Below are 27374 nucleotides of genomic sequence, written 5' to 3' on the forward strand. Positions count from 1 at the left end.
TCGTTATTGAATAAAAATTCTTCGTGGTCCGGGGTTCGGAACTGCAACCCCAGCTTCACCCAAACAGTCGCTCTACCATCTTAGCTAACCAGGAAGCCTAGCATCATTATCTTAGCAATATAACATATATAGCAACATGGTTTTCTCTTGGATTGGTCGATAAAATCGTTCTCACTCTACCATAATGTCACATAAGCCGCCGTGGTGGCTCAATTGTTATGGCGCTCGGCTGATGCCCCTAAAGACGAGAGTTCGATCGCGGCCGCAGCGGTCACATTTCGATAGAGGCGAAATGCTAGAGGCCTGTGTACAGTGCGAAGTCAGGGCATGTTAAAGAACTCCAGGTGGTTGAAATTTCCGGAGCCCTTCACTACGGCATCCCTCATAGCCTGAGTCGCTTTTGTACTTTAAACCCCCAATAAACAAACATAGTCACTTAGTGGCGACGGCAGTCCGGCAGTCAGGAAGACAGCGAAAAGATTCCAAAAGAAACCCTTCATTGGGCTCACTCGCGCCCACGAAGACCTGAATGACTCGGCGGCGGCGATAGTAACAGGTGTGCTCGACGGTCGTAGAACGGAAAATGCTTGCCGCTTTCGACAGCGCTCAATTTAAAGCTGGCAAGGAGCCATCAATATAAGGCGGCAAAGCACTTGCAACAATTCTGCAATAAAGTGGATGCAGCTTCTGCTTCTGGCATTCTGTTCGACGATGGCCGAGCACGCTTGTTGCTACGCCACAGCCGAGTGATTCAGTTCATTGCGGGCGCAAGTGAGCCCAAAGAAAGATTTTTGTTTAGACGCCATTTTCGCCGTTTTTCTGATCTCTGGACTGCAGTCACCATTTCGTGACAATATAAACAATTGCTGCTGCCTACATGAATTCCACATTTCAAGGACTAGCTTAACAAAGTAGACTGTTGTTTACATCTTCGTTCCATGCAAGGCGCTATTTAGCTGCCCATTTATTTTGTACCAACCTAAAACAATATTTATACCCAGTGTTTGCTTGTTTTGTAATAATGTCGGGACGTTTATGGAGTCCTACCTTATGTGATGCAGTATCCTGACTGTCTGTACTCTGCCGTTGAAGCAATACCACGCCAGGCGTTAAAAGCGCATTTTCCTTAATGTCTTTGGTTTCCGTAAAAAAATGTAAATCACAACTAACTGGGGCGAAAGAAATTTTCAATATTTCCCCTGCTGCGTAAACGAGTTCTGCATTTTTTGCGAAACAAAACGCAGAGTTCCGCCGGCCGCCTCATATATATGGCCTTTAGTTTTCGGATAAAATCAGCCATTCGTTTTCGAAATTTCAGCCGAAAGCTCGAAGAGATTTCTTAAAAAGTCTGTTAAGCCCTGTTACTACTCGAAGTTACGCTTCCAAGAGAAGGATAGTTTTCGACTACACAACACCGGACGCACCGCAGTGAGATTTCGAGTGAACGTTTTGAGTAAACTGATCATTTTAAATCGCTTTAATGCTTGTTTTATGAAGCGGATTATTCTTAGGATAAATTCGGAACCTTGTTTTTTAAACGGGAGGCCAAAACATAGGTGCTGACAAGATGCCTTATTGAAATCATTGTATCGGGCGCTACCCACTCCGAAGACGTCCTGAAAGTACTGTGTGCATAAAAGGTCACTGTAAACTCGAAGGGATGTTTTCGGAGATTACAGATAGAGTCGGGTCTTGCTCGAGCACGGGAGTACAGAGCGGAAGAAGGTAATGTCCATGATAAAAAAATTACTAAAGAATATCTTGTTCGGGAAATAGTATTTAGTTCACCTTTCATTACTATATTGTTTATGAAAATAATCATGAACAAAGTGTAAAATTTTATTCCCGAAAAACAAAGCTAGAGCTGAGTGTAAATTTCCTCTCCCTCCAGAAAGTGACCTGACATGTCACCTCGGTTATAACAACCTTTCGTGTGTTAAACTACGATGTAAATAACTTTCGTGTGCTACCATAGGAGATGAACTTCTGTGGGCTTCCTTGTAGCATACTGGGCGTCACGTAGTTAACCTCCCTGCCTTTCCGTTCATCGTTTCCTCTCTCTCTTCGTGGGTTTCCTCAGATACAAGGGACCTGTGTATGTCACTTGGATATAACGGACATATTTCGTGTATAGACCTCGGATGTAACGAACCTAAGGTGTTCACTTCGCTGCTAACAATCTTAAGTTGCCACCTCGGATATAAAGAAACTTTAGACTGTCAACCTCGGTTATAACGAATTTCTGGTTGCTAACGCTGCTGCTGGTAGAAACGGAAAGTGCACGGGCCTGCCTACTGGCTCAAGCCGAGCCACGCTTGCTGCCGCGTGCTGAAAGTAGGAGAGCTCAAGGCTAGGAGAGCAAGGATAGAAAGAAAAGGCGCGCGCTAATACTCCCCGGGCCGATTCCGGAGGCAGTGCAATACCGGGCCGACCCGTGCCAGAGTGCTTCAAGTACTCCGCCGTATTTCAAAAAATAAGTTCAAATATCTCGGGTCCAAGGACCAGCAGCAGATTAGACCAGTTATCAGACACACACCTTAAAACCACCATGTCCTACTGCTGCTGCTGCTGTTGCTGATAACAAGAAAGAAAAAGAAAGTGCACGGACCGGCCTACTGGCTCAAGCCGAGCCACGCTTGCTGCCGCGTGCTGAAAGTAGGAGAGCTCAAGGATAGGAGAGCAAGGATAGAAAGAAAAGGAGCGCGCTAATGCTCCCCGGGCCGATCCCGGAGGCAGTGCAATACCGGGCCGACCCATGCCAGAGTGCTTCAAGCCAAGCACTCCACCATATTACAAAAATAAGTTCAATGTATTCGGTCCAAGGACCCGCAGCAGATATTAAATCAGGTATCAGATATCAGCCCATGCCCATGCCCGCGCGCATTTAAACATTCCAGTGATGGGTCGTTTAAGAGTTTCTTTTTTACTTAAGACTAGCTCACTATGCAAGCGACAGCCGCATACCGCAGAAATACATTTTTCCCACGTTCAGCTTTCATTTATTTCTACATGCTGTACAATCCTTGGGTTCGAAATTCTTTTTATCGGCTTCCTCCTTTCACAGAGTGTGTGATAAAAGTGGGAATTACAACTTACAGAGCAGTAAAGTTGTTTTTATGAATTCATATGGTCGTGGTTTTGTACGCGGAGGAAAAAAACTGGGAGGAAGCGTGACGCCACACGCTTAGCCTCCACAAGCCATCCTCTCTGCCGCCGCTGAAATTTCTCTCCGAGGGCTGTTTTGAGGAATGAATCTTGGGGATTTCACCCTTGTTTAGTTACCGGAATTGCAAGCCAGTCTCTTTCGTGGTGTTTTTTAGTGAACGCGCATGCTTCGGCGCAGCTCCTTTCTGGCTAAGCTGCGGTGGAATGCGTACCGAGGTAGTCTCAAGGTTCGCGTCTTTTAGGAACACTTCAGTAGCTTTCTTTACAAATGTTTCATTGTTCTGTATGTTTTTAATGCTCTAGAGAGAGGTGCAGGTAACTTCTACGTCAACAAGTTCGTCGAAAAGATATCCCATTATAACTCACGTTGCACACGTGGAAAATTAGCTGGAAGATCATGATGCATTTAGAGGTCTGCGTTTTCTTGAATATGAGAAACATAAAGGGCACGTAAGCTATATGTGCCCGATACTGCGGCACGGATGTTAGGCGAGGTGTCATCAGGCACGAAGCGAAGGGGGAGGGGAGGCGGTGAACCCGGTTCCCCCCCCCCCCCCCCACACACACACACACACGAAATTTAGGGGCGGAAGCACTCCGTACGTCGCTAGATCTAACCTGGTCTACTAACATTTCATCTGCAAATTCGGACTACCAGCTTTGACATGGGAGTCGAACTCACAGGGAACCGGATTTGGCGGCTTTTTGTCTGAAGCCTTCTGGCAGGAATTGGCCAGAGCTGGCAACTCAGGCTACCAAAACTGAGACGGGAATCGAATCCACCAGGACCCGAGTCAGAGGCGCTACTCCTATAGGCCATGCAGGAACGTTCATGCTGCTTGGTTATAAAGCAGGGCTTTATATCTGTGTCGCTCCTGCCAACTTGTACAGCATACATCCCGGTCCTTCTGACAAACATGCCTCTGGCAGGTGGTAGTTGGCTGGTGACATGGCCGGTTGGGCCATGGGATAAGTCAAAACCGACTTTAAAATTTTGGTGGCCCACCCCCAGAATAAGGCTGGAAAGTCCTTAAATGTGAATGGACAGTCAGGATTTCGAAGCGTTCGCACAATACTGCGTTTTTGGCACAGTCAATCCGTCTCATTTTTCTCAGACCTCCGCTAACCTCGCGCAGATTTCTAAAGCACCGCCATACCAATCCCCACACTTACAGCTATTCGCAGGACACTCAGAGACCTATCAATGAATGACCAACTCCCCATATATGGTGACTAGTCCATTGATGGGCTTGTGCAGGGAATGTAATCCGAAGGCAAGATATCCGCTGGTCCTAAAATGTAATGAAGTGGATTCCAAGACAAGCGTCGCAAGGCACGGCAGAATGTTAGGTTTGCGGATGAGAGTGTGAAGTTTGCAGGGTTAAGGTATCCGCGGCTTGCAGAGGACAGGGTTAATGAGAGACAAGGTAGATGCTTTTGTCTTGAAGTGGAGGTAATCAGACTGATGATGATGATACCATCGCGTCATACTCTTAAGGTGGAACTTAAGCGTCCCCTTCAATTTTATTGCTTTTTTCTTGCTGCACAGATGGTAGTAGGACCACGTTGTTATTTTTCTCCGTTCATGTAAAAAGCAGAGAGGTGGAAGGGTTCAGTTTCCAATCTTTGCATAGACATGCCAAAGGACAGTGTACACAAGTTGAAAAATCAATTCAATGCAAAGATAATGCGCTTCTGTTATTTAGCGCAAATTTGTTTCCGAAAAAAAATGATATTGCAGCAGCATTCTTTTTTCGAGCCGCAGAAGGTTTACCTAAGCGCTGGATTATACATGTGTGCCGTGCCGGACAAGTGGTTGGCTTTGTCCCAGCAGGAAATTGTTTGTCGATTCTAGAGACGGATGCCCACGGTTTCCGAGACCGCGCGCTTGCTTAGTGGTTCAGGTAGAAACGAGCCAAGGAAGTCGTAGTATTCACGTCTCAAAACCTAGAAACATTACGGAGGAGCGTGCACGCGGGGTGTTCGGCTGCGGCAATGGCGCACTGCTCTATTGGAGTGGCCAGTGATGCTTATCTGTTCTCGCCGCCCGCATAAAAGTTGGTGGATAAGATAGCCAAACGTAGCGCGAGAGACTGGCAGTTTAGCCTCGGGGTGTTGTGCTGACGTCGTCCAGGAACATCAAACGCAGAAGACTGAGCGGGTTTTTGCGCGAAGTTGTGACGGTGTTTAATACGTTAATGGCTAAGTTCTCGTTGGAGTACCTAAATTATGTGACCAGAGAACAACTAAGTAAACGTTCACTTGTTCGCATGGAACCGACTGCTGTTTATCGTTCCTTATACTGTGAAGGGAAGGTAAGGAGGTCTTAAAAAAGGGTTAAAAGTATGCCAGTTCGATCGTCAGCGATAAGTTCCTTCTTCCTTTTACATAGCGGTACATTGTTAAACCTTGGTTAAGAAAAAAAGGCTTCTTTGTCCATGACCGGTTGACTGCCTAATACGCCGCACACCGGACACCATATAACACATGTTCCATGACTACCGGAACGTGCCATTTCTGTGGGACCTCTTGCAGCGGACATTAAAAGAAACCTGCTAGTGACGCCGTGGGGTATAAGGTTTCTTCCTGTCGATAATTAAGAGGCTGTGCAAAACGACATATTCCCGTTTCTCTGCCTCCACAGGATATGAAAGGCGAGAACGGCTGTGAGACACGCTGATGTGGATGCTCACCCAGCCAGGGAGCATTTCATTGAGGTTGTGGCTGATCAAAATGAACTTTAGATTGAACCTGAACGGATGCCAGTGTTGAGCTAGCAGCGAACTTAAAATGTTTTTGAATCGCCGCACAGCCGCAATTGCGGGTATCAATTTGGTATTGTGACTTTGCTCTGCTTCAGGGTTTTTTTCTTTACTGTGAACAGAAAAAAAGAAAACAAGCGTCGATGGCGTAGTGCTCTAATGAAGTGGACCACGACGCTGACGTGTTCGCGCCGGCCTGAGTTCGAAAGTCACTCGAGAAGAAACTTTATTTAAGCAGTTTAATTTTTGCTGTTTATTTTTATTCATTTATTTATTTCTCTTTTTATTCCCAAACCCAGCGCGAGAGAAGGCAGCTTAGGGCGCGGGATGCTGTAATGCATCCCGCGCCCTAATAATGATAATGTAATAGTCCTCTAATGAACGTTAGCAAAAAATTCTTTAGACATTCTGCAGACAGTCCATAGAGTCTACAAAGTCCCTATATTGTCCAAAGACAACTCCTAGAGAATAGTCTATAGGCAATCAGTGTTGTCGTTAATGCGTTACAAGTGACGGCATTACCGGTAACGCGTTAGTTTTTTCGGTAACCTATTAACGTACTCGTTACCATTTTCGAACTGTAACGTGTTACGTACTTACATCAATATTTTTCAGCGACGTGAGGTGTCACGTTACTAGTTACTTTTTATTCCAATTACCTGCCCCCTCCCCCCTCTCCGCCCTCTATTTAGAAAAAAAAACAACGCAGAGCACCTACAGTGATGTTACAAATGAACAAACTGCACAGGTGCTGTCGGCGACCCCCGCTGCGGCTCGCATGCATGCCAGAAAACACCTGCTCTTGACGACGCACCCAACAGAAAAAAGTGCTCATAAAGCACGAAACACGTGCTCGAACACGCATTCGAAACCTGCCTCGCCTTCCCAAACCACTCAGGCACACAACTCTTTAAATAGTGGAAGCATACCGAACGTTTTGGAATATCACATTTCTTAGAATTACTGTAAATTTGTTGCGAGTTCAGCGATGTTTTCTTTTTGAAGTTAGCATTGTTGGCGAGGTGTCATTTTGTGTTTAATGTCACATCTAGGAAATGGCTTCACCATGTTCCACAGAGTTAGAAGCCAATACATGTAAGTCTACAGACAACTTTAGACAACTCTAACAGACAACTCTACAGACAACATTGCTAAGCTCCTGCCCATTTGTGCAAAATATTCTCGTTAAATCTGGATTTCTGCTAAAATCATCGTTTCGGCTATAAGTTTTATGTGAAATATGAGATTTATAAAATTGTTATCGTCATTTCTTGCAGCGAAGACGAACTGATTAAAAATTTATGGCCATGGAGTAACAGCAAAGTGACATGCGGCCCTTTATTTGGGTAATGGTAAAGGTAATGCGTTAGCTCTTTTTGTAGGTAACGTAGGGCGGTAACGCGTTCCTTTTTTTAACGTAACGAGTAACGTATTTAGTTACTTTTTTTCGGTAACGCCAACAACACTGTAGGAAATACAAAACCTACAGATAGTTACAAACTGTCTGCAGATTTATGGCCATACACTTTTAGTAGACTTGCGTCTCTAGACTATAGACCATTATTAGAGGGAACGAAATGTCTATAGGAAGGCAGTAGAGTCTATGACGAGTCCATCTGTCTACAGGCCATTTTTAGAAGGGACGCGGCAAGCGAAGGTGATCTGTTCGCGCTGGCCTGGGTTCGAAACCCAGTTGGGAAGAAATTTTTTTTCTTTCTTTCCTGCTGATGTAGGCACTTTCCATGACTTGATGAGGTCACGCGGGTTCTGCGTCCGTTTCGCGTGGATGGTAAACGCCGAATTTTCTGAGTGATGAGCCATGTATAGCTTTAGCATTAAAAACATGAGCTCACCGAGACCATGAAGCCCTGCCGTCAGGATGCCGTAGCTCGAAGCGTAGGTTTAGGATTTCCATAAATGTCCCAAATATGAAGCATACAAGCTTGACGAAACAAGAACTCGCATAGCAACAGCAGCACGCTATGTTTGGAACTATATATGTCCTAAAAACGTCGAGCGCTCAAAGCCGGGAAGAGCGCCGGAAAACAAGAAACACAAATAAAGCGTCCTTCAGCACCGCCGCACTCTCGCGCGCATAAAAGCAGACCCCAGAGCAGCTGCGGTTCTCCTGATCAGTCTGGCTAGGATTCAAATCGTCGGAGGAACATAAGGTGAGCGCTCTTTGATCTCTTTTTAACTTACATGGGTAGATTAGCGCCTATACGTAATGTTTAAGCGAGCCCATGGGGGAACTTGTTGGTTTCATCCAAAGCACGCACCAGCGAGTTCGGTCAAAGCTAAAAAATTCTCTGCGATTCTCAGGAATTTACACCACGAAACAGGCGGACCACTAGGAGGGCATGGTAAACATGAAGCGGGAAGGGTCCTATTCGGCGTAGAGAGAAAGAAAGGTGGACTGCTTCTTTTAATGATAACGCCGAGATTAGAAAAATAGCAAGGGAGATACGCACCTTTCTTCTCCAAAGGGCTGCACAGCGCAATAGCAGAAAGACCACTCTCTCTCAGCCTCTTGCTTCCAACTCTCTCTGTCGCTTTTCCTCTGTCTTTCCTGCACGCATTTCTTTTCATAATAAAATTGGTCTGTTCTTAATTTTGCCGCCATCTACACGAGTCGCAGTAAATTTTGCTCTTGGCCTTATCCAGCTCATGCTACATCTTCGAGGTAAATGGAAGGTGAAAGAATCCCGCTGACTGTAGCAGCTGCTCGCTAACGTCTCTCCGTTATCAATCGCATTGCGTGCTCTGTATGTAAAATTTTAGAGTGGTGGGCTATGACCGACCATTCTGTCAGGCGTCGTACGCGGGATGTACGTTACAGTCGCAGTCGAAGCACCCCTCAAGTGGTTAATTTGATTGGACATTTTTTTCGGGAGCCCGATCGGCACGCGCATCATCTCTACGTGTATTATGCGGCTGCGTTTGTCACCGATATCAAGGTGCAACTACGTGGCAGAAAGCACTATTCCGCATATTTCGTTTAACCCTTTATAGGGAGGAAGCCTGCAACGCAGACCGCCGCAGGCTGGAGATGGTGGAGTCCATGCTATGGGATATCGAGGTTTTGTCGACGTCGATGTACGGGAATTGTGCCTGTTGCTTCTTGGGCAAAAGTGGAACGCTACCACATTCCAAAACTTTCTGCAAACCCGGCACAGTCCATACTTGTATTGTTTGAAGGGAACTCTCGTGTTTCATTTAGAGCCCCCAATTCTTCTCGTGGTGAAGTCAAATATAAAATACGACATGTAGGTTTTAAACACTTCCGCTGGACCATACGCTGAATAGGCATGATAACTGCAGTTTCTTTTGCTTTGTCACCTAACTTGCACGGTTGTTACGTATACCATGAATTGAATTATCCCATTTGCTGTCGTTTCTTCAGCTCGGCCATCCGTCAGAATGACACGTTCTGTGGTTCCTGCCGTTGCCTCCGCGTTCATCGCCTTGACAGCCTTTGTCATCACGGAATCAGGAGATCCCACTGCAGACTTCTACAAGGTACCCGACGACACTTTTTTTTTTCACGCACTTTACGACAGATATACGATGCACTTCGTCCTTTGCAAACGACGCTGGCTTAGTATTTTGTGCAATAAAACGCCCTCCTGCTTCCGTCGGCCAGAAGCGCCTTGAGACTTAAAGTACATCTGTGGTGGGCAAAACGTGTAGGGGGGGAAGGGGGAAGTTTTATTGTCATATGCCCTATATACATATACACAGTGTTGAGTCACTCCCTAGGCATGGGATCGCGCACATTTAGGAAGGCAGCGTTCGACTCATCCCTGATATTTTCTTTTCGCAAGGAAAGCTGTGAGGAATGCTTCATTTTTTGAAGCGCGCATACAACAGGACACCATCTTTTGATTTAATGTAGACCCTCCCGGCATTATTATTGGTTAAAAATATCATTATTAACAGTAGTACTCTTCCATTCCGCCTTTTCCTTTATCGTTCCGTTAGACAGGCGTGTAAAACTTTAAGAGCCGGGCACTAGTGGTGTTGTAGCCGTTAGCAAAAGCTAATGGCGGAGACGAAAAAGTTGTGGCAAACTTATAAGAAAAATCAAAGAAGAGTGTTCAATTCCTTTTAGGGGAAAACGAAATTACAGCGTTGTTTTTAGGTGATGCTCCTGCGAAATAGGAGTAGCGGCAGGGCATAAATATGTCATGTGCAATGTCCACTGAACTGGAAGCGCGGTTATCTTGTTATCGGAAACATCATCATCATCAGCCTGACTACGTCCACTGCAGGGCACAGGCCTCTCCCATGTCTCTCCAATTAACCCTGTCCTTTGCAGGCTGTGGCCACCGTATCCCCGCATAAAGAAAAACGGTCAGTATGAATAACGCTGAAAGGCAAAGTAAGGGTAACTCCATACATTGTTCGTTCTTAACAAAAACCGATTTTACGGCTATATCTGGCTATATTGGTGTTTGTCCAGCAGCACAGGATAATTCTATTGGTGAGGAGATTTCATAGATATTTTTTACCGCCACTTGAATTGAACTGGCAATATCTACACCGGATAGGAATCTCAACCGCCACATTCAACTGAATACAGGTGCAGCTTTGCCTCTGTTATCCGAGCTTCAATCCTATGCTCACGCATCGCAGTTTGCTTGCAAAGCCGGCCGGTGGCGGCGACACCGGTATTTTCTTTTTTTACTTAATCTATACTAACAAAGTTCCGCTTTGTTTGAAAGTAGCACACTTGTCCTTTTCAGTGCGGTAATCTACTGATGCCGGCCAGCTTATTTGCCCTCATAATAAATTTAGGCCATTGGCCTCCCCATAGGCCGCACATGTTGGATGGACTTCTTCCACCTGGTTTTTCATACCAGGACTGAAGCGCAGCTTTCTCGTCCTCAGAGCAGCCGAGAGAGGCCCATTTTGTTCCACGAGTGCTACCGCACCGGCGTCACCCTCGAAGCGGAAAGCACCGTCAACTTCACTGTGCTCTGGGACAGCACTGGTTCGCTGAACGGCGACTTTGGAAACGCCACAATTTGGACGGCTACGCGCGGCTCTCCCGACAGCACTGTCAAGTAAGCAACATTGGATTTATTCCTTTCGTTGAGGTGCATTCGGGCTGTGTGCCCAAACACGACGAAACGTTGCTATGTGATGAAATAGATTCCTATGGAAGGTCAGCTTACCCCACTATGCACCGAAACAAACGCTAATAATTTGTATTAAATTGATGAAATGTAACGTTTACGAACTCCTCTGGTCGGGTAGAAGATTCATGTATTAAGAAAAGGAACGCCGACCAAAGGTCGTTGTTAATACGAAGACGTGTCGGCTTCCGTACCGAAGCCTTGATCACCCGATCACAGAGTGATCAAGGATTCATCACCCGATCACGGAGTGATCAAGGCTTCCATATGGCAGCCGAAATGTCTTCGTATTAACAACTTTTGGTCTGCGTTCCATTTCTTAATACACGTATTAAATTGATATTGCGCGTAACCTATTACGGCGGCAGATTTAGACCAGCTTTGGAGCTTCTCCATTGCTTGCCGATAGCAGAAATAGTTCTTCGTTCTCACGCGTATCAAGCGGCATGAAATCTGGTACATTCGTCTGGAGCTGTTTTCAGACTGGTATATGTTTTTCAGTTAATTAATAATGCATTTTTATATACTTGCAGCTCTCGCAAGGGGCTATGGCAGGAGTGGATTAAGGAATATTTGATAGACTTTATGTAGAAACAACGAACAATAAAGCAGATTTTACTCAAAACACGGAAGACCCCAATAAATGAATATAAAATGTTAATGCAGAATGTAGAAAAGTTGAAGTAACATGAATGAAATGGAAGGAATACACAGTAAACTGAAAAAAAAACAAATAATGTAGCAATATATTTACTATGAGTGAGTTTACGGGGAGAGACAAAGAGAATCGAAGAAAGATAGACAGCGTTTAATGGAAAGATCTTATTATTCCAGGGATTAAGTTGTATTTCATTATACACGTAAAAAAAACTATTTGAAAATATCAGTGCCAGTGAAGATGGCCTAATGTTAATGTTACGGTGACTTGTGGTTGATAGGATGCATCGGTAAAATGTAGAGAATACGTCAAAAACGATTAGACAATTTGATGCAATGCGTGTGACTCGATGTCAAAGTGCATAGGAAGGGGGTGAGGTTTATAGAAGAAAAAACGTAAGAGGGTGAGAAAAGTTCATGATACGAATATATATGAACCTGATTGATTCTTTTTGAATGTTTTAGTATATGCTAGAGCATTCTATATAGTAGTTCTATATAGCATATGCTAGAGCAATTCTTCAGTATATCTGGGGGTTGCAGATAGGAGATGCATTATCTAGTACTCGACGAATTAAAGATTAACACATTTATAGCTTAGCTTCTTCTGGAGCACTAATGAAGTGGGGCCTCAAGTACCCTAGCGTTTTAAGCGCATTAGTGCAAATAAAATAGTATGTTGCGGTCAGGACATGTCAGTGGCAAATATGATGTCATGATGCATTCTAAAAACCTGTCCACTGAAGTCATTGAATGTTTAGTTGAATAGTACGCGAAATGGGCTTTCCGTGAAAGAAATAACCACAGTCATAGTAAAATTTGTTTTTGATTTGTCAGGTGTTTAACCGGGAACAAAAACTCGCAGTTTAGTTTTCTAGCTACAGGCAAGTCATTAATGTATATTGCCACGCTGCTGACTTTCTGCCGGCGCCACCTGGAGGTCGAACTGTGTTCCCGAGCGCGTGGCCGAACGTCTTCTTTGTCCAGAACGAGCGCGGCGGTGTTGGCAAACCTCGCCCGAGTGAACAGCTTTGTTCTCTGTATTTTCGCCGGTGACATTTTTGGTGGAGCCGTGCTGGGTATCATCCCATGTACGCTGACCGGGACGATAGCCCTGACGCTTCTCCCCGACGAGCAGACGCCACACCTGTCCACAAAGCGAGCCGTCGCCTGCGAGGCCTGCAACCTGAATTTGAGCCACTCACGATTCCTGCTCGGGCCATGACTTCCGCCACTGGCAGCCAGACAGGTCAGTCCTTCGGCAGTGCCCCGCCGTTCGTCTTTCTTGCACCTCGGTCGCCACCATCCTTCCACGGCGACCGGTTCGAGGATGTAGAAGATTGGTTGGCCGGTTTTGGCCGTGTGGCCGCGTTCAACCAATGGGACGACGAGCGAAAGCTGCTGAACGTGTACTTCGCACTGCAAGATTCGGCGAAAACGTGGTTCGAGAACCACGAGGCGTCCTTCTCTAACTGGGCAGCTTTTCGCCGCGAGGTGCTCGCCACGTTCAGTTCGAGCGAGCGAAAGGAGAATGCCGAACTTGCCCTTCGCTCCAGGTCACAGCAGTCCAACGAGAGCGTGGCCATGTTTATTGAGGACATGACCCGCCTCTTCAATCGGGCCGACCCAGCCATGCCCGAAGCTACAAAGGTGAGGCACCTTATGCGTGGGGTAAAGGAGCAGCTGTTCGCTGGCCTCATGCGTGACCCTCCGAGAACTGTCGCCGCCTTTGCCAAGGAAGCGACGACCATAGAACGTTCCTTGCAGGAACGGAGTGCCCAATACGGCCGTCAGGCAAATGTAGCGGCCGCTCAGTACTGCACGTCCTTGCCAGGCCCCAGGGGATGAGGCGCTGCGAGCGCTTGTGCGGAGCATTGTCCGCGAAGAACTGCGACACCTCCACTTGAGTGCTCCGTCAGAAAGCGTACCTTCGACAGGCGATGTTCACCGTGACGAAATCCGGTGAGCGGTGCAGCCACCCCCCGCACCCCTTTCGGAGCCGCACGTAATGTCCTACAGCGATGCCCTGCGCCGACCTGCCTCGGCGCCGCAAGCGTTTCGCCCCGTTGCCGAACAACCACCACCCCATCGTTACGTGCGTCCCATCGAGCAGCAGCAGGACCCGTGCCCTCCATTCCGCAAAGCGTACGTGTGGCGAACGTCCAACGATCGTCCGCTCCGCTACCACTGCGGGGAGCCCGGCCATGTTCTGCGGAATTGCCCGTACCGGCGGATGGGTCTGAGAGGATTCCCACCGGACGCGCCTCGACCGCGCTATGGTGAAAGACCGCGGGACATAGAGGAGTACCTGAACTCTCAAGTGCCGCCCCCGACCTCACAGCGGCGACAGTCGCGATCGCCATCCCCGAGGCGCTTTGCTATGCCCAGTCGGCCCTCAACCTCCGGTCAGTTCGGAGGCGCGTCCCCTCGGCGGGAAAACTGAAGACGGCGTCCTCCGGGGGTAGGGCCGCCGCCGCTGCACGAAGTCAACAGCCTCCACCCGACGATTGGACGCGACGGCCCGAGCGTCAACGACCCGATCCGACGACCTCACCGACGTGCTGCGAACGATTAGTTTCCGCTGAAATTTTAGTAACCGTCGACAGTTATGAACTGACCGCACTCGTCGATACCGGCGCTGATTTTTCTGTGATGAGCAGGGAGCTAGCCATGACACTCCGTAAGGTTCTGACGCCTTGGTGTGGACCCGTGATCCGCACTGCCGGTGGCCATGTCGTGACACCAATCGGCGTCTGCACTTGCCGCATCCAAATCCGTGGTCTTACTTTCACCGGCTCCTTTGCCGTGTTAGCTGACTGTTCAAAGGACCTCATACTGGGCATGGATTTCCACGAGTATGGTGCGATCATAAACCTTCAGGAACTCATGGTATCTTTTTCCGCCCAGCGAGCCGTTAACACAACCACCGAGCCCTGTAAAGTAATGTTGCGCATATGTGACGACCACATAACAATCCCTCCGCGAGCCAGCAAGTTCGTCACAGTCGAGTGTACTGACAGCACCGGCGCTCTTGGCATTGCTGAAGCGAACATGTCCCTGCTACTCGCTCGGCAAGTTTGTGTCGCCCGAGGCCTAGTAGACCTTGCCAATGGTCGTACCGAAATCTTAGTCACGAACTTTACTCGTGAACCGCAACATTTGACGAAGTCAGAAGTCGTCGCTTATTTTGACGAGCTTGAGTGTACGAGGCAGTGCTCTTTATCCACCACGTCAGACCTCGCCGACGCGACGGCTACAGCCATTCCGACTGACGTGAACCCGCACCTCTCGGCCAGTCAGAAAAACTGCGTGCAAAGCCTAATCTATTCCTTCCGCGACTGTTTTGCGGAAACTTCCAAGGTCCGACAGACGCCGCTTACCAAGCATCGAATTGTCGTTGCTGACGACCAAAGACCAATTTGCCAGCGCCCTTATCGCGTGTCTTCCAAAGAACGCGATGCCATCCGCCGCCAAGTTACACAGATGCTCCAGGACGACGTCATCCAACCCTCCACGAGCCCCTGGGCATCGCCTGTTGTTCTCGTCACGAAGAAAGATGGCACCCTCAGGTTCTGCGTCGATTACAGGCGCCTGAATACCGTCACGAAAAAAGATGTGTACCCTCTGCCCCGCATTGATGATTCCCTAGACCGCCTGCGCCATGCCACCTTCTTTTCATCCCTTGACCTCCGCAGTGGGTATTGGCAAATAGAGGTCGACGAACGCGACCGAGAGAAGACCGCCTTTATTACGCCTGACGGTTTATACGAGTTTAAGGTACTCCCTTTTGGCTTGTGCTCGGCACCTGCCACGTTCCAACGAATGATGGACACCGTGCTGTCCGGTCTGAAGTGGCAGACATGCCTCGTATATCTTGACGATGTCGTGATCTTCTCTGACACGTTTGATGAGCACCTGAAACGCTTGCATGCTGTTTTCGAGGCCATACGTTCCGCTGGTCTCTCTCTCAAGCCAGAGAAATGTCACTTTGCATTTCAAGAGCTGAAGTTTCTTGGTCACATTGTCAGCGCACGAGGTGTTAGTCCAGATCCCGAAAAGACGGCCGCCGTAGCTGCCTTCCCTAAGCCAACCGACAAACGGAGCCTGCGTCGTTTCTTGGGCCTCTGCGCGTACTATCGCCGGTTTGTTCCCAATTTCTCCCGGCTAGCAGAGCCTTTGACCCGCCTGACGAAGGATTCTGAACCCTTCATCTGGGGCCAAGACCAGGACAGCGCCTTCACAGAACTCAAGTCCCGTCTGCAGTGTACGCCTGTGCTTGGCCACTTCGACGAAGAGGCCGACACTGAACTGCACACTGATGCTAGTAACGTTGGCCTCGGCGCGGTCCTTGTTCAGCGGCAGGATGGTCTAGAACGCGTGATTGCTTACGCCAGTCGCACTTTGTCCCGTTCAGAGGTCAATTATTCCACAACGGAAAAGGAATGTCTAGCTGTGCTGTGGGCCGTTACGAAATTTCGTCCGTACTTGTATGGCCGCCCGTTTCGGGTCGTGAGCGACCACCATTCACTCTGTTGGTTGGCGAACCTGAAGGATCCCTCGGGGCGGCTTGCTCGATGGAGTCTTCGGTTACAAGAATTTGATGTCACCATCGTGCACCAGTCTGGCCAGAAACACAGCGATGCTGACTGTCTATCCCGCGCCCCAATCCTGTGCCCCACTGACGAGTCCGACGATGATTCCGCTTTTCTTGGTGCTCTCACCACGTCCACCCTTGCCCAAAAACAAAGGGCCGATTCTGACCTGCTGCCCCTCATAGAATACCTTGAACGAATCGCCCCATCTCCACCTCGGCTCTTCAAGCGCGGACTGTCATCGTTTTGCTTGCGCGATGGGGTACTCTACAAAAAGAACTACGGCCCAACGGACACTGTCTATCTGCTTGCAGTGCCAGCTGCGCTTCGTGACGAAGTTCTGCGCGCGTGCTACGACGACCTTTCTTCGGGCCATCTCGGGTTTTCCCGCACGTTGGCGCGCATACGCACCAAGTACTACTGGCCCAAGCTTGCTGCGGTTGTCCGCCGTTACGTCCGAACCTGCCGAGAATGTCAGCGCCGGAAGACGCCACCGACTAAACCAGCCGGGCTCCTGCAGCCTATCGATCCCCCGCGCCTCCCATTTCAACAGGTCGGCATGGACTTACTCGGTCCGTTTCCGGCGTCTTCCATGGGTAACCGGTACATTGCTGTGGCCACTGACTATCTCAGCCGCTACTGTGAGACCAAGGCTCTTCCCCGTGGTACCGCCGCCGAAGTCGCAAGTTTTTTCATTCATAACATTGTGCTTCGTCACGGAGCTCCAACGGTCGTATTAACTGACAGGGGAACCCCGTTTACGTCGGCACTTACGAACGAGGTACTTCGACTCAGTGGCACCAGCCATCGAAAGACAACAGCTTACCATCCGCAAACCAACGGACTGACTGAGCGGCTTAACAAGACAATTGCCGATATGCTTTCTATGTATGTCGACGATGACCACGCGAACTGGGACCGGATACTTCCTTACATAACGTTCGCGTACAACACTGCGCTTCACGAAACGACGCGCTTCACTCCTTTCCATTTGGTGCACGGTCGCGAAGCCTTGACCATGCTGGACGCCATGCTTCTTCCGGATCCTACTCCCTCTTCTGTCGTGGATGCCGACCAATTTGTCCGTGACGCCGAAGTTGCTCGCCAAGTTGCTCGACAGCGAATCCGGTGCCAACAACAACGCGACGCCGAGCGTTACAACCTCCGCCGCAGGGAGGTGATTTACACACCCGGTGACCAAGTCTGGGTGTGGAGCCCACTCCGTTTGCGAGGGCGCTCCGAGAAGCTTCTTCGCCGTTACTTTGGTCCGTACCAGGTGTTACGCCGCCTCAGCGCGGTGACCTACGAGGTGCTCCCTCAAGGAACTGTCCGGTCCTCTCGACACCCGACGTCCGAGGTCGTCCACGTGGCGCGAATGAAGCCGTTTTATTCCCGTTAGCCCCGGACCCAACCCCGCCATTACCTTTCGCCTTATTTTTTTTTCTTTCTTCAACTCGCGTGCGGCATCGAGTCGATGCCTCTTAGATGGGAGGGGCAATGCCACGCTGCTGACTTTCTGCCGGCGTCACCTGGAGGTCGAACTGTGTTCCCGAGCGCGTGGCCGAACGTCTTCTTTGTCCAGAACGAGCGCGGCGGTGTTGGCAAACCTCGCCCGAGTGAACAGCTTTGTTCTCTGTATTTTCGCCGGTGACAATATTAAGAATAACGAAGGACCAAGAACTGACTCTTTAGAGGCACGAGTTGACACTGTGATAGAACAAGTGTTCGATGAATTACAAAACACGAATTGTGACAGGTCCGAAAGAAAACTGGTAATGGAATGAACAAATGAGATTTTTTTTAGTTGACGTTAAGTTCGAATTATAAATTAGAATGCAATAAAATGCTAAAAGCTTTAAAAAATCTATAAAAATTGCGTCCACTTCTGCATTGATGTCAAGGATGTAGGAAATGTGATGTTCGAACTCAACGAATTGTGTTACAGTGCTACAGTTTTTTCAAACCCCGTGCTGCAACTGACAAAGAACTGAGTTAGATTCCAGAACTTTCATTATATAGTTGTACATTATGTGTTCCAACATTTGCATAACTATGATATTAAGGAAATAGGTTTGCAGGTATATATAAAGGCTGTGTTTTACGCGATTTTTGTAATATGTGCACATTGGCCAGCTCCCATTAGATGGTACCGTGTCAGTTATGAGCGATTCTTGAAAGATGACGGTTAAATATCGAGCAGTCCATGGTAAGCATTAAAAGACAGAGGAATTGGGTGTTCCATTAGGGTCGGTCAATTTTTGCGCGTCCAACTTCACTATTAGGTTAAGCACACCATGTGCACTAATCCTCAAGCCAGTAATCGAGGTTGCCACATTGGAAGCGTTGAAAGCTGGAAGTTTTTCGTTGTCAAGATAAAATACAGATTCAAAGTAAGCTAAAAGCGCTAGCTATCTTGAATGGGTCGTTAACCGTTTCATTACTGATCATGAGAGAAGAAGATACAAGCTCATTTGGTAAAACAAAGCACCAAAATTCGCGGGGAATAGTTTTAAGATCTGCAAATAGAAAATAAATTATCTTTAGCAGAATTTGTTACCATTAGATGTTATACATTTAGTATGACAGGTGGTGGATATGAAAGAATTCAGCATAATTCTTTTTCATACTTCAGATTTCGAATTTTCTACCTGTATACCAATATGTACATTCTGTAGACCAACAGTCGTGTCAGTAGATCACAATAATGCTTCGAAACTTTTGACAGCGAACGAAAATCTGCTTTTACGATCAGTGTACTTGAGGACACCGGCATATGATGACATGAGCCAACTGAATAGCTGCAGTGATACATTTATGTTTATTTGCAGTGCACTAACTGCTGTGATCAGAAAATTGCGCTGTGATAAGAAGACACTAATGAATGCATGGTATTTCACACCTTAGACAATGTAATTTGCACTCATGTACTCATGACTGCTTGAACAATTGCGGAAAGCGCACTTTCGGTTTAACGGGGTCTCATGCTTCTGCGCTCGTGCCGTGAAAAAACATAGCTCACCCTTTTCGACCGTTGCACTCACCATACGCGATGGAACCAGTGCCTTTTGTCTCCAGCTGTCAACCACAGCCTATGACCTAGATGAACGAACACGTAGCGGAACGGATTTCCGTACAAATTTAATAGGTCGGCACGTGTAGCGTCCCTCGGGGTGCTCTCAGAACATAAGCTAAATATATTCTTTTGAACAGATAAAGAATGCACGGTGTTTTAGCTATTAAGTTTTTGCGCTTTAGGGTATCACATGCTGAGGACGTACGTACAACCTAACTGACTGCAGTTCCTAATTAACCGCAGGGACTTTCCAAGACAGGCTTCACATGTTTCCTGCGAACTAAAACGCACCACGGTATGGCTTCCTTAAATCATGGAGCTGACCCGGTTTTATTATGGTCCACTCTATGGAGCTGTTTGTATATCGCCAGCGTTCGCGGTATCTTGAAAGCTAAAAGAACTCCGGACCTCGCCCTTCGAAAGCTTAAACCCTTTGCAGGTGCAACAAGGCACCCATTATATATTCATAACCAACCACCTTGAACTGTGGATATTGACAATGTGTTTCGGCCCACGTGATCAATAACTGACTGCCGCTGCCGCAGGGGCAGCGTGCTAAGCTGAACGCATTCGTTCACGGTGCATTTTCAGGGGCTCCTTTGTATTCCGCTTCGACAATGCCACTTCATCATTTCGGTCAACGGAACCAGGTACGTATCAGATATGACACAACACCGACACTGCGGCGACCTTGCTTTCGAATGTGATGCTTCGTTGGCGCCTTCACATTGGCGCCTGCTGGTGCTATACAGGGACGTCGGGTGCCCTCCGGTAAGGTAGCAATTGACATTTTAGAACTGTGTGCTTCCAACACTCACTCTACCCAAGTACGATCTGTGAGAGCTTGTTGCAGTCTACTTTGGCTGTTTCTGGATCACCTGAAATATCGATTCGATAAGGCACCGACGAAAGCAGATGGTTTGTTTTCCGTTTCTAGATTGAAGTAGGAGGACCCAAACAGATCCAAAAAACGTGTATTCTGCCTCTCAACAAGCAAGCCGGTAACGGCAAATAGTCTTGCCAGAGCAAACTGTCGACATCCGGTCTTCCTTAGTAAAGCTGGAAGTGCAGACGGCAAGAGCTATAAAAACAGGTCTCTGGCAGAATATATTTCAAATGAGAGTACACCCGGAAAGTGATGAAAAAAAAAGGCAGGAGTTGGCCTTTTGTTCGGCAGCAACAAAAAAATAAATAAACAAGGAACAGACAAAATAGAAGGGTGACGAGTTCTACCTTAAGTGTATGATGTGATTAATGCTCGAGATTAATATATGACGAGACCTAATGATCATATATGCGGAATTGCTCATTCTCTATTATACGCTCATAGATCACTCGGAGTCCTCGTTCTACTCCTGGTGATCTATGAGCGTAAATATGAGAATGAGCGATGCACCAGTGCCCGGCAGGCGATTGTTTCAAATACAGCCACCGGTGGGGCTTGTAAGACCTATGTTGCTCCTCCTGAGCAAGCCCTCACGGCTAATAATTAACTTCCACCAGCCATGGAAAGCAACTTGCTCACATTACGGTGGGCAGGTTTCAATCTGCCACGATAGGCGGTTGTAATGACATCACACGGTCATGTCAGCTTGGTGGCGGGTGGGCCATGTGCCTTTTCGCTCACAGCTCCACCGCCGCCTCGGACGACACCGGATTTCCTGCAGAACGGGACCATAGCGCTAACGCGTTATTAAGAAATCTAACCAAAAATGCTAAAAATACGTACATTCAGCATAGAGGAGTAATTATAGTGTGCCAAAAGAATGTAATGCGCATGGAATGCCTGTCTCGACCAATTGTTCGGGCAGAGGGCCATGAACGCATGATTGTTGAGTAAAATATCACCATGGCAAGATATGGGCTACTGGCTGTCCTCAGTTCGGTAGTACCGCAAAGCAACGGCTGAATTTGGTGGGCGATCACACTAGGCTTACGGGCGTTATGGCTCCAGGTTAAAATGCCCAGGTAGTAAGGATGCCGAACAGGTGCCCAGGTGCTTTTGCCACATTTACAATACTCCGTGTAAGCTCAATTGGAACTGCCATATGCAGCATTTTGCGAGCCTTCAAGTCGTTTGTGTGTCTTTTGACCGATTAGTACAGGCCAAGAAATTCTGGGAAACTGCAGTTCCAGTCCTCAAATTCTAATTTACCGAACTTGCTACACGGAGTTGAACTTTGTCTCTCAGGTAATATAATTGTGCGGCAAAAAGTGACTTAGCAAGGCGACTAAAGAGGGTAGTTGGGCCGTTGTCATCACTCAGAGCAGTCAAGTAACAGAGTAAAAATTGCCTGATACGAGGATATTAAGAGAACAAACACTGAGCACGTGCAGGGCCGAGCAGGCTAAGAACTAATTTTTTCGGGTTATGTCAAATGGTCTGTCATCACAAAACAGTGATCGATGCTTTTTATTTTACTTTAACTTCGACGGCTTGGACGACGCGAAAAAGGTCCATGATTTTTGCATAAATACTTGCCGGCGTGTTCTCTGACGAAGCTGTCTTCTACTTCCAGGCCTTAATGAACAAAGCCTGTCTCTCGTGCAACCTTTCAACGGCTTCGCATATTACTTTCGACTAAGTAAGTTTGCATGACCTTCGTTTTGTGTTTGAAGCACTTCTGCTAATTGGTCAACCAATGTGGCGCGTCTTTCAAGTCGCGCCACAAGAAACGTAACCGACTCGACCGTTTTATGGCGCGGAGGGCAAGGGAAAGCAAACGCGAGCTTCGTGCCTCAGGATTCCATGGAGCTATTTTTGGGGAACTCCGTGACGTCCGCGTGAGGCGTCATTAGTTTTTGAACCAAGTTTGTTATACTGGTAGGGCCATTTGCATAATTTTTTGCGTTCATCAATTGAAGTGCTCCTAGGGAGAGAATGCATACTAATAAAAGAATGGGCACTAAAACTCCTATGGACGTCCACAGGACGTCCCGAATATTTCCAGAACGTCCAAGGGAGATTCAGTGTTCATTGGCAAGGGGACAAGCGCTTCATTAGAAACAATATCAGCGTAACACAACATCCGCCAAAAACATAATGTGTTGACAGTACCTATATATAAAAAAACGACACATTGCACTGCAAATGCAAAACATATAAATATTTGATAATAGCCTAGCGTCCACTGTAGAAAAATGAGACAAAATGGCATTAAAGAATAATTACAAATATATGCAAAGGACAACAAAATGTTAAGAAATGGTGAGGACAGATCTGATCAGTATCTATGAGATAATTATTTATTTGTTTTCAAAAACAATTCACAGAGAGGTTAAATTCAGTTTCAAAACTAAGCGCATTCAAACTGACTGATGCCCAATATTTCGAGCACTCTTTACAGTGAGTGATTGAACGAGTGCGTGAGTAAATGTTTACTGAAAAGGGTTGTGGCTGGCGCGCATGTGGGTGGACCCTCAGTCGAGGGCTCCGGTGGCTTCTGCCGACCTTACGGCGATGAGAAGGAGCGCCGCCTGGTCGTCGAGGCGTGCGCTGGTCAGCTTCACCTCCCACGGCTACAGGGGTGCATTACGCGGCTTCGACGGTGGGGTTTTTGGGCACATGTCGATGTGATATGTGTTAGGGTTGAGGTGTGGCCGCACCATGGAGATTTGTCTTCGCAAAGTTTTGTGTGTAGGTGATGTAAATAATGTAAAGCTTGTGATAGGTGTTTGCTTGCAGGCGCTGTAAGAGTCAGGAGTCTTCAGAGGAGAGGGAGGGATGAGGGAGAGGGTAGAGATGACTATTAAGGCTTTAAGTTTCGAGCCGTGTGGTGAAGTAGGACGATAGGAGGTATAGGGCAGGAGAGGATGGCCCCGCTCGGTGAGTATATTCTCGAGCTAAGGCGTCCGCCCTGACGTTGACAACAAGGCACTGAGGACCGGCGACTCTGGTGATGACGCAGTCTTGATAGAGAGTGCGTCCCAGGATGCGTAGCGCGCGTCGTGTGACACGGCCGCTTGTATGCACTCGACGGGCCGCTTGAGAGTCTGAATATATGAGCGCTGTTGGATTGGTTGTCACTCATTCTTATGGTGAGGGCGGTGGCGACCGTTGCAGCGGCGGTTAGTACGATTTCTTGGAGCTGGTCTCTTAGTTTTGCGGAGCGGATATCTCACACTCGGGGTAGATTTATTGGCGTCATGTGGTCAATTTTTATGCACATGATGCATGACGAAAGCTGTAAATTTAGTACGTACGTTTTAACTAGCTATGTTTTCCGAAGAATTAATGGCTCGGCAAATTTAACAGGATCCCACAATACCCTTTTGCAGTGCTTTTTTTTTTTTGAAGCAAGTGAAATTTTTCGATGTGGCGCTTGTCGTGGTTCCCCAGACTGAAATGCAGTAAGAACGGCATGAATAGAAAAAAAGGATAACATACAGAAAGTTTAATCGAGATAGGTATTAACTGTGCAATATAGATTAATTGGACAGTTTTCCAGCTTTACTGTGAGACACACGGTCATGAAAGTGTGTCTAGCCAAACCGACGAACGTCTCTTTCAGTTCTAATCCGGTGCACGTGCTTTCCCTTCCCTCGGCCAATGCTCAGGTATCGAGAGACAGGAGAACCCGGTGGTCTACAAGCTTTACGACCTGGACCCTACCTGTGGCAATGCCGCTGCCCTGTTGAGCGTCATCGACCAAGACCGACAACAAGGCTTCGAATTCGTCCGTGAAATACCCGAGCCACGCCAGGTGTGCTGCAAGGAGTCGCTCTGCGCTCCTAAGCCGAAAAAGCCCTTTCGCGGTATACTACTGCACTCCTGTTACCCACCAGGATTCCATTGAGTTGCTAGCGCGCGGAGAGGTAACCAGCGTCGGCGCGAAGGGAATGCCTTGGACTGTTCTCGGTGTTAGCGTTTTATTTCAAGCTGACGAAGGTGAAAGCTTCCTGTACTGCCTGAACGGTTTTTAGCGAGCAAGGAAGTCAGAATACACACCTGTATCGATAGAAATAAAATGGTGTTGGAGTCTTTTATGCAGTCGTGAGAGCTTCATCGCAGAACCGTATTGACACTGTATGTGAGCTCTAGGTGCAGTTGCACATCGGTCTTATCGGTACGCGGAAGCGCACATATAGATGCTTCTGTTTCTAGAACCTTTGTCTGCGTTAACAAAATATCATGAGTTGGCGAAAAAGCCAAAGTATATGTACGTGTTAAGCCTCCGCTCCAGAGCCCATAGCTGATCGTGACACTTTCCGGGCACCCACCAGACAAGGAAGCTGCCTACATTGGAGCACCCTCCAGTGGGTGCACCTCCGGGTACCGAGCAGTAAAAGACAACGGGTGATTTAACGTGGCCAAATAGAATTAGGGGCGCTAACACTTTCAACGTGCTTCGAGGCATAGTTTGCGAGGTCAAGCAGGCGTAAGGGAATTTTCTGCGAATTTGGACTTAAGCTATGTCTCAAGGGTGTGACGCGATAGAGTTAATTAGCTTCGTGCCCATATATGCGGAAATATTCTTCTGTACTTAAGATTCGTAGATCGCTGGAGTCCTCATACCACATTTGGCGCAGTGGTTTAGCAGTTAAGCGATGCGCCACTGCCTTGCGATGGCATTTGTTGTCATCAGTGGGGCTTGTGAGACCTATGTTGCTGCCCCCGACGAACCTCTCGCGACCAATCATTCACTCAGCAGCGACCTGTCATAGCGGGCAGTTTCATCGCCATCCTTTGGACAAGTTGTGATGACGTCACAAGATGATGTGACCAAGGTGGCTCATCTTGTTGCCAAGCATTTAAGAAAGGGGACTGTTCTTTAATACAAGATTGCCGTTCGATTTCTTTGACTTGCGCATGCTGTAATATGTTTTAACAAAGTATTGCAAAACATATTAATAATTTTCTTGCAAAACACTCTGCATTAAGCGATTTGGCGCATGTATCTAGAAAGAGCTATTCGACAGTGACACAGTTACAATTGCATACGTTTTCTAAACATTATACATAAATGGTGAGATAGGCAGTTACCTTTATGAATTTTATCAAAGCTCCTCTTGTCTCCCAGTGAGCACTGGTATGCCACGAGGAAGTGTCATAAGGAATTTGATTTTTCAGCTTTATATAAATGGTATTGTTAATGTGGTTACCCCATGAACATATATACGCCTGCTTGCTAATTGTTGCGTAGAATGTTGTCAAATTTTGTGTACTGGTGATCAAAATGATCTTCATCTGAGTCTATAAAATGTGCTTCATTGGTGCAGTGAGATTGCCATGGTTGTTAACACTGAAAACGAAAAACAGTTTCGCTCCAAAGAACACATAAAAAGAATCCACTAATCCACGTGTAGACTCTTGGATCACCATTACAGCAGTTTAATAGCTACAAACATCTAGGTCTAACCATAACTTTCTAACCATAATCATCTCTCCTGGAATTCGCACACACATAACTTATGTTCTTCCGCGTTTAGAACGCTATATTTCCTGAGGCATAAATTTAGAAATCCTCCTCCCAGCGTAAAACTATTGACATCCAACGCATCCATCAGGCGAAAGGTCGAATATGCTTCGATAGTATGGGACCCATTTGCTAAACTTAACATTAACAAAATAAAGAGGGTTCAAAGAAAAACTTTTGGATTCATTTATTCAGTTTAATATCACCGACTCTCTGACTCCTATTATGGTGGCTAATAATATTAAATTACTTGAAACGCGAAGAATGAAACACCGGCTTGAATTTCAACTAAGGTCTGGTTAATGAAATAATAATTTGCTTAATCAGACGTTAGCTGTGGATCCTGCTCAGTAGTTAACCCCGATGTCCACCCTACATAATCAGCGTCAGCACATTCATTCACTAACACCGTGTTTTGCGAAAACTAGCTGTGTTATGTATTCGTTTTTTCTGCCGACAGTATACGATTGGAATAATGCCGTGGTGTTGTTTTACTTTAGTAACACTTCTCACTTTTTCTTATGCGTATTTCTCTTGATTTTGTTTTGGATCTTTCTGAAACACTCTTATCAATACATGCATAACCTGTTTGGACCCTGAGAAGGGTCTGCAGTATGCACCAAATAAAATAAAAAACCCTGCATGCTGCCCACTGTGTTGCTGCAGAAGTGCCAAGAGAAGAGACAGTAGTGGTCAGCACGCGCAATTCTGCGAGGAGTTCATGACGCCCGGCAGCCACTTGCTCCTGAACAGCTGCTCTGTTCCAGGGCTACAACCTGGCGCTCTGCAGTGCTTTCTAATGCAGAAGCCACTCGTGTCTGTGCAGCTGCCTCTACTTGTAAGGATGCAGCAGTTTCCTCCAAAGCAGCACTGTGGTGTGATGCTTCGCGTGCCAGTTTCTCCGTATGTGCAGGTTTCGCAGAAGCTGCCTGTGGCTCCTGCTCCCTGCCCTGCACAAGTGGCATACGCATGAAGAACAACACATCAGTTGCCGCTCATGAGCACAAATCAGCAGAAATTTTTCTCAGTCAAATAATATAGTGTGCACCTTTTCCTGTCATGCGGTGCAATTTTTGTGTCACTGGCTCCTCTGCACCTCTCTCGTATATAATTATACTGTTGGAGAAACAGCCAAGCAGTGACTGTGTGTACCTTTCTCGGGTTGTCATGAATTATACAATTTTAAAACATTCACACCAAGATGTATGCACACCAATGTAATCTGTAAGAGATGTAATAACATAAGATATGCACAAAGAGACTTTTTTGTAGCTATCTCAAGCTTCTTCTCGTAATCGGCTGCGATGTCTGGGCGATGATCCTCGGGCATTGTTCGGCGTCGCCCGTAAATGGAGTCCCCCGTAAGTTGTCCCACTCTGTCCTAGTCTGGGTCGCATTCAGGTCGTGATCTGTGTCGGTGATTATTCAGCTTAAGTAAGCGCCTGTATCAAATGATTCTACGACGCCAGCTTGAATGAGACCATGCTTCTGATTGAACCTTTAATGTTGATTTGATATATGAGTCCAATCCAGTTGTGATACCATAACCTTCAGTGAACTTGAGTTTCCAT

At 47.2% G+C, this 27374-nt stretch overlaps 1 protein-coding gene across 1 annotated transcript; it reads left to right on the forward strand.

Moving 5' to 3' along the window:
• Nucleotides 1-8023: 8023 nt before the first annotated feature.
• On the forward strand, nt 8024-27044 carry LOC144121982 (uncharacterized). The gene is made up of 6 exons (XM_077655459.1): nt 8024-8098; nt 9331-9446; nt 10818-10993; nt 19979-20037; nt 21907-21972; nt 23945-27044. The coding sequence occupies exons 2-6, from the start codon at nt 9348-9350 to the stop codon at nt 24181-24183; spliced, it is 639 nt and encodes a 212-aa protein (XP_077511585.1). The 5' UTR covers nt 8024-8098; nt 9331-9347; the 3' UTR covers nt 24184-27044.
• The last annotated feature ends 330 nt before the right edge of the window (nt 27045-27374 follow it).

This window comes from Amblyomma americanum, chromosome 2 (assembly GCF_052857255.1).
Source record: "Amblyomma americanum isolate KBUSLIRL-KWMA chromosome 2, ASM5285725v1, whole genome shotgun sequence".
In the NCBI taxonomy this organism is placed as follows: Eukaryota; Metazoa; Arthropoda; class Arachnida; order Ixodida; family Ixodidae; genus Amblyomma; species Amblyomma americanum.

Bases quoted from the DNA above. Each gene is read 5' to 3' on its own strand.
- LOC144121982 (XM_077655459.1), top strand. From the start codon at position 9,348: ATGACACGTTCTGTGGTTCCTGCCGTTGCCTCCGCGTTCATCGCCTTG. The intron at 10,994-19,978 runs GTAAGCAACATT...GTGCATTTTCAG, and splicing joins TCTCCCGACAGCACTGTCAA to GGGCTCCTTTGTATTCCGCT. The intron at 21,973-23,944 runs GTAAGTTTGCAT...GCCAATGCTCAG, and splicing joins CGCATATTACTTTCGACTAA to GTATCGAGAGACAGGAGAAC.